Source organism: Poecilia latipinna, unplaced genomic scaffold (genome assembly GCF_001443285.1).
Source record: "Poecilia latipinna isolate Pla-1442-1.1 unplaced genomic scaffold, P_latipinna-1.0 Scaffold1479, whole genome shotgun sequence".
Classification (NCBI taxonomy): domain Eukaryota; kingdom Metazoa; phylum Chordata; class Actinopteri; order Cyprinodontiformes; family Poeciliidae; genus Poecilia; species Poecilia latipinna.
In genome coordinates this window covers 143,144-150,784 of record NW_015114095.1, presented here as the reverse complement: position 1 = coordinate 150,784, position 7,641 = coordinate 143,144, and the positions used below count along the sequence as shown (strand labels likewise).

The 7,641-nt window shown below is 38.4% G+C and overlaps 1 protein-coding gene across 1 annotated transcript; it reads left to right on the top strand.

Moving 5' to 3' along the window:
• Positions 1 to 233: 233 nt before the first annotated feature.
• On the top strand, positions 234 to 7,376 carry LOC106962968 (vascular endothelial growth factor C-like; the record flags this gene model as incomplete). The annotated part of the gene is made up of 3 exons (XM_015057649.1): positions 234 to 370; positions 3,235 to 3,559; positions 6,771 to 7,376. Coding segments are annotated over 3 exons (571 nt in total), but the record flags the coding sequence as incomplete, so codon positions are not given.
• Positions 7,377 to 7,641: the final 265 nt, after the last annotated feature.

Below are 7,641 nucleotides of genomic sequence, written 5' to 3'. Positions count from 1 at the left end.
CAAAGAAGCCAACCAACAAAGAAAAAATGATCATTTTTACAGATGCTAAATGTTTAACTTTATCACGAGGTTATAGACCTGATTGTCACTGTTGCCTTAAAGAACTCTGTTGGTAAATACAAGAGCTTTACGTCTTTTATTTCCAGTAATCTACACACGGAAAAACATGTAAATGGCTGGTAACTGTAATTTTGCTATAAGATTTCTGTTTGGTTTTTTTTCCCCCTCTAAAGGTGTGCATTAGCCAACAGGACGTGTCCACCTGGCCAGGTGTGGAACACCAAGCAGTGTCAGTGTATCAGCATGGCTTCGGTTGTTAAGCCCCCTCCTCCACCACTGCTTCATCTACGATCACCTCAGCAGCACCATGGTATGTGTATGACACCGTTTCACAAAGAAAAGTTCATCTGGCACTGCTTGGGCTTTTTTTCTGCACAACAGACAAATCTAAATCATATCTAGGCGGCAATATGACCTAAAAACTGTGTGTTGATGTATCTCACCTTTATCTTCATAGATGATACAGTGCCTACAAAAAGTATTCACCCCCTTGGATCTTTCAGTGTTGCAGTTTGACTGCCACTCAGCAGAGGGCACTGCTGGTCATCCTTAAGTGAAACCAGTTGATACAGAAATAAAGATGGTGGGACCATACCAGAATGGGAAAAGTAACAGTCGAAACAAAGACCAGTGTGCGATGCAAAAAGCGCTTTATGCGGTTCCGTTTTGAAATATAAACACTCGACAAATTCCTTAAGTTCCACTTTAATAGCGCTCAATCAGCATCAACTTCTGATTTAAAAATTGCTGATGTGGTATGAAGTTGAACATATGAGTTTTTAAGAAAATGGCTCCTTATCAATTAATATTTATTTATTTGAAAGGTTGAATCACCTTGAGATTAACTTATTAATCAATTACTTGCATTCCTACAATTTATCTTTACTAAATTAAATTACTGTGCAGTATGTACAGTTGACTGTGTACTATGTAGCATGTGTAGCATGTTTGCTACACATGCTTTACAGCATATGTAGCACTTACTCATACGGCTTTTACTAACAAACAATACTGTATGAAGCTGTGTTTGAGCTGATGCTGAACACTTGCTGGATTAAAGAGACGTTTTAACACTGATATACGATCAGACAAACAGTTGCAGCTGTGGTTAAGTATCAAGGCTAAACAAGCCGTATAGTTCAGACAGAGCTCTTATTGATTTAATGTGATCTGCAGATGTTTTGCACACTCAGAAAATGTGTGAAATGTTAAATAAATATTTAGATGATTTGACTTTATATTCAAAATCAACAAGCATTTTAAGTGGTCTGCTGATTTTTCCCTTGCTAAATGTGACCCTGCTGTGGATCACCAACGACTATCTATCCATTTGCTACACCTGTTTATGTTTTGTTGGGATGTGTGGGTGCTGGTACCATTCGCCAGTGGTCAACAGACAAAAGATCCAGTACACCAAAGACATGTTGCCAGTGCTTACAATACAATACATCAGTACAGCATAGTTTAAATAAGAAGTTGAAAATAAATGTGTTGTCAGTGTGAGCTGGGTGCTGCATGTTAGCATGTGTGCTATAAATTGCACAACACACAAAACAGTGATACCCAGTTACAGCAGGTCAAGTTCCTCTGTCCTTAGCTGCAGGGGAAAGTTCCTGTGTTCACTGAGGAGGATTTATGGCTGCAGAGTGTTTGCTGAATATGTGTTTGTAGAATCCTTACTTTGTGTTTGGCTCTGATAACACTCTTTGTGGATCTCGTGTCAACAAATAAAAACAGAGGAATGCAGAGACCTCAGTGCACCAGATTCCACAAATAGCTGTCATGTACAAATACAAGCTAACAGTGTTTGGAATTGAACATATGGGTTTTGTTTCCTCAAGTTTTGAAGCAGATTCTGATTGACTGGAAAAAGGCTGATTGTCAGACTGATTGGACAGATTAGAAGTTTGTGAGAATCAGAACTGGAGCTGCTGTCCCTTTGTTTTTGATTTTGCCAAGTATTTTAAATGGTCTTACATTTACGTAAACATTAAGCACATTTTGTGGACTATTAAGTTTAGTCATAAAAGGGCAATGTGTGTATTGTTTATGATACAAACAGTTTCCGCCCCTCTAGATCAGAGTTTCTGAAACTTTTTCAGGCTGAGGACCATTTACCCCATATAACAAACACTCATAGACCACCTAACTTTAAATTGCCTCCACAATAACACATCTTAGTATATACAACCTGATATGAAAATATTAAGTCTCTTGTGACTGGCCACGATAAAGCCATGAACACGCATCTTGAGTTGTTTTCATATTCTGAAAGTGTGTATTCTAAAAAAAGTTCTCTACATGTGTGCTAATAATATTTTAGGGCTATTTGTAATTTAGAAACATAATAAAAGAAAAATAGACTTGAGTTGCTTTAGCAAAAAGAAACATTTCCTTTCAGCCAGTAGACAACCCAATATAAATAATTTTATTTCAGGTCTTAAGATGCAGTTAGTCAGTGTGCTCGCTGCCTCGTCTCCAGCATTGCATTCAGCACAGCCGCAGACCTAGATCTGCATGCCTGCAGCATGCTGTGTATCATAATGGTGTTCAAAAACAAAAGTTAAGAACTTTGTTCTCAGCCTGAGCGCAGACTTTTCTGTGGGAAAATAAGAACGCCACTTAGAAGTCAGAGCGATGATTTAGATTGTTAGAGTCAGTGAGAGCACAAAGAGAGTGGGAGCATCTTGCGCTTTGTCAGCAGAAAGTGTTTTTCTGTTTTATCTGTTCGTTTCATCCTTGGACACACAACTATGCACACACATAATGATTCTGTCTGGAACAGACTGAAGATCTGTTTGCTGTTTTTTCTGAAACGTCTTGCTTTTCTCCATGCTTTTTTTCTTTTTTTGAAAGATAATCTGCTGTTCGTGAAATAGAGTCATTTGTGTTCTCCCAGAGGAAACGGATGATCCAAGTAGAGTGCAGGAATTTCATAGTGTGTTGATGTGTTATGCTCTGTTGTGGTTGCAGTTTTTACATGAAGCTGTAAAAATTTAAAACACCATCATTCATAGTGTTTTATTAACATTTTGTTTACCTTTGTATAAAATCAATCAGGAAAAATTGAAGTCATGTTTTTGCTTTAGCCTTTATTCACAGTAATCAGAGCTGATTGTTTTGCATATATCAGTAAAACTGCTCTTGTTTTCATTTCTCCTTTCATTCCTGCAGACGTACTCTCATCAGATTTGTGTGGCCCAGATAAAGAGCTAGATGTGGAAAGCTGCCAGTGTGTGTGCCGTCTTGAAAATCCAACTCGTGACTGTGGGCCTAAGCGACACTTGGACCGAAACACTTGCCAGTGCGTCTGCGACATGCTGCCTGCTCCTTCCTGCCCCCAGAACCACATCTTCAACAAAGAGACCTGTCAGTGCACGTGTAATAAGACCTGTCCGAGGCACCAGCCCCTAAACAAGACGAAATGCTCCTGTGAATGTAACGAATCACCAAATAAGTGTTTTCTGAGAGGAAGAAGGTTTCACCAAGCAACATGCAGGTGAGGAGGAAAGTAAAGGCATTGCATGAATTTATCCAGATATTAACACCTGACCCCAACCTTCGTCAAATTAAATACAATTGGTGTGAAACATTTGTGCTCGTTTGTGCCGCTATAATTTTAAAGGCCATCAAAGGTCAACCAGCACCCGAACATTTACAAAAACAAATACAATATGGTGCCAATCAACTGTGCTATGTTTCTGTCCCAAATGTTTTTGTGTTGTAAGATAATATAATATTTTATTGATCCCCGAAGGTCGGAAAATATTGTTTGTAAAATGTAATAAATGGCTTATATTCATACATTGAATATATTTATAGACTTATTATATTTATATAATTTTATTATACATTTATACTTATATATGCCACATGCTTAATGTAAATGTATGTTTTAATATAGGCGTACATGTAAAATAATAAAAAATTACATTACCAAAATCAAGCAAAATTGATATAAATTAATTTTTCTATATTTGTGTAGCTAAGATTTCTGTAGTTGACAGTAAATTTACTTGATTTTCTTTAAATGTGGGGATTGGAAAGGTGGTTGAAACATTTATTAATATCTTTTAAAATGATAACGCCATAAACGAAAATATTTGCTGCACAAACATTTGACACCAGTTTTGTTTAATTTGAGGGAGAAGGAGGACGTGAAACCTCACTCAGGTCCCAATGTTCACATGAAAGCTAATTTTAATTAGTACATGTGTGTACATGAACAGAGCATGTACATATAGCCACAGGAAATCACTGTTCTGGCTGCACAAAGCGCTCAGAGCATCGAGCTCTGTGTGAAATATAAGATCCCAGTGCGCTAATGACTTCCCATAGCTGTCACTTAGCAATTTCCCTTCCACACAAAGGAGGAAGTACGCACACATATACACACATCCATCCATCCTGTCCAGTTCTGACCCTTCGTGACCTTGTTTGGGAGTGATTTATGAACACAGCAAAGTTTGGGACCTGGCACAAAAAGCGTTGCTTATTTATTTGGACTCCTTTTCATCACTAGCTTAATGTTTTCTTTGAGTAACCATAACCAAATAGTTTTTTTATTAGATATTTACACATTCATGCATTAGAAATATGATTTCCCAACTGTCTCAGTAGTGTTGTCTTCTGCCAACGTATTGAAATACGTAACTTGGCTGCAGCAACAAGATGAAGTGTGGGGATCTTCTTTTCGCATCTTGACTTACTTTAAGTTGGCTTGACAGGCCAGATTTCATACTTATATTCTGACATCACTGAGTGATGACATATTTTTCACATCATCAAACGAACTGACTTAGAAGCTAACAGAGGGCTCCTTTTGTTTTTTCTCTCTGCTGCAGTTTGTTTATATAGCTCCAATTCACAACAAATGTCATCTCAAGGCACTTCACAAAAAAAAAAAAAATTATTTCAGTTCAATCATACATACATTCAAACTGATCCTAGTTATGAAACAGTACAGTAAGCTCAATAAATTATAACGTAAGGATTTTTTTGGGAATACTGGCCTTCATTTGACAGTATCTTGACAGGACAGTGCAAAGGATGGGATTGGAACTGGGGATGGCCGCGCCGCGTCCAGGTCTGCGCCATGCAAAGCCCAATTAAATTGAATTGAACTGAATTACATATGGTTTTCTGTTCTTTGGAGATTTTTACCTGTTTTAGATTCTTTTACATCAGTTTTAGCATCCCTACTTCTGCTGCATTACAGTCAACAGAAGCAGAGATGCTTTCTTTATGGGTCAAAGCTGCTTTTTGCTTCAGGATTAATTCCCATTACTGTAAACTAGTCAAGGAAACACATGTATCAGCTCTAGCTTAAAGAGTCACAGCATTTGCTTATGCAACTTAAATCAGGTTTTACTTTTCTTCAGTCTCGTTAGTGCCGCTCTGCTTCCACCTGCACACACAGCAGACTCGCACTCTCCGGTTTGCTCTGACACATGCGCGCCGTCTCGGCTGCTCTTGAAGGAACCGCACCACCTGCTGTGTTCGGCTGTTAGAGCACTCAGCATAACACTTTGGTAACGACCCTCGCTCTGCGCTCCTGCAGGATGAAGCGGCTGCCAGGCTGCCCTGCTGGTAGTTGTTGTTTTTTCCTATATGACGTCTACATTCCATCTGTAACATTTAACCTCATGAAATAAGTAAGTTGGTAGTTACTGTCGCTATCAGAGAGCACGGCTTGATGGCATTGGTGCAGATGATTATGTCTCTGATTACATCAGTCCATTTTACGTTTCCATCTAGCCTTGTTTAGAGTCACAGAAGTCTGCTAATTAGAGATATGGTTACAAAGGCTGGATGTATCTCCATTTCGGGGTTGCAGATGAACATTAATGATGCCATAATGAAATTGTCTTGTTTAGGAATCGTTACAAATTATAATTATTGCAGTCTTATCAGTCATGGTGGTGCAGTGGTTTCTGCTGGTTTGTTTTTCTTCTTCAATGTCTATTTATTTAGACACTGAATAGAGTTTATTTAGAAAAATCCATTGAAGAGACGAGGCAGTATACCTCAAAGTGATAAATCAGGTTGTTTTCACACCAGTTCTGTTTAGTCCACTTTAATTGAACTGTAGTCTAGAAAGTCCAGTTCATTTGGGGAGGTGTGAATGTGCAATCAAACTCTGATGTGGACCAAAAAAACAATCTCTGATCTACCTAAAAATCTAGGTCTTGGTTCGATTGAAGTGAACTCTGATGTGGTTTTACTGCATGTGTGAACCACAAACGAACTGGAGAGCACTCAAAAAGCAGAAAACGGACTAGAGAGCAGGGCATTCTGGGTAAATACAACCAAAATAAACATGTGAGTGGGAGAAATGGTTAAAAGTATTTTGCCAAAGACAAAAATCTTTTTAACCAACAACAAAACAGATCGCACAGTTTCACCATGTTTGTTAATTGTTACTATAACTCAGATTACTGAACGTAAAGATCTGGAACAGGGAAGATTTTACTATGTTGTAATTTAAGTTTCTGTTTTCGTATATTCTGAAAACTGAGGACAAGTAAGAAAACATTTTTAAGGCCAACACAAGAACATTTGATCATTTCTCTCCATTAAAGCCACTTTTCACAACAGACGCATAAAACGCTAGTGGACAAAGACCTCAAAACACCACACCTGTTTTCCTCATCTTTATTCTCTGACTAATTGTTGTTACATTTGTTTGTTTTCTTCTTTTTTAATTGCAGTTGTCTTAGGCCTCCATGTGAGGTGAGGAGACGGAAGTGTGAAGCAGGTTTCTTCTTCAGTGAGGAGGTGTGTCGCTGTGTCCCCTCGCATTGGAGGCGCTTGGACTAATATCTGGCTCATAACTCGCCATCAAGATGCAAACTTTAAACAGTTCAATACATCACCTATCACTTGTAGACCTGCTGGTCAACAGGATTCTTATCAGCCATGGTGGCAGCTAAGTGAGTGGATCCTGATGGACTTGGGGAAACCGTTGGGATTGGAATGCAAATTATTGGAAATTGAACATAGAAAGGTGAAAAATGCACTGATTTTCTTTTGAGGACATTTAAATGGAGAATGAATGACAAGACGGGAGGAAGAACTGCAGGATTAAAAGAGTCAACACTCGAACTTGGTTAAATAATGCGTTTTAAAATATTTGGAAATTCTGTCTCAGTATTCTGATGTGAAAAATTGATTATATTATTTATTAAATGCTATTTTCATCCTTCGTTTATTGCAATTTCTGTATTTTTTATAAAAATACACTGTGATCAATATTTTTGTATCATGTATGTTAAGTATATGTGTGTAAAATAAAGTATCCTGGATGTTGTAATAAATCTTGTCTTGGATGCAGCAGTTGATTGGCAGGGAGGATGAGGTCCAGCTAACAGGACAGCTGAAGGGCGTGTCTTCTTACAGGTGTCTGTTCTCCTTTTCAGAGTCTCTCTAGGACAGGGGTGTCAAACTCAATTTCACTGAGGGCCACTTCAGCATATTGGCCCCCTCAACGGGCCACATTGACGGTACAAATCAGGAGTGCATCCCTGCTAAAACACACCCCAGACAAAAGGTTGACTTCCCTCATTCAGTTCTGTAGAGGCT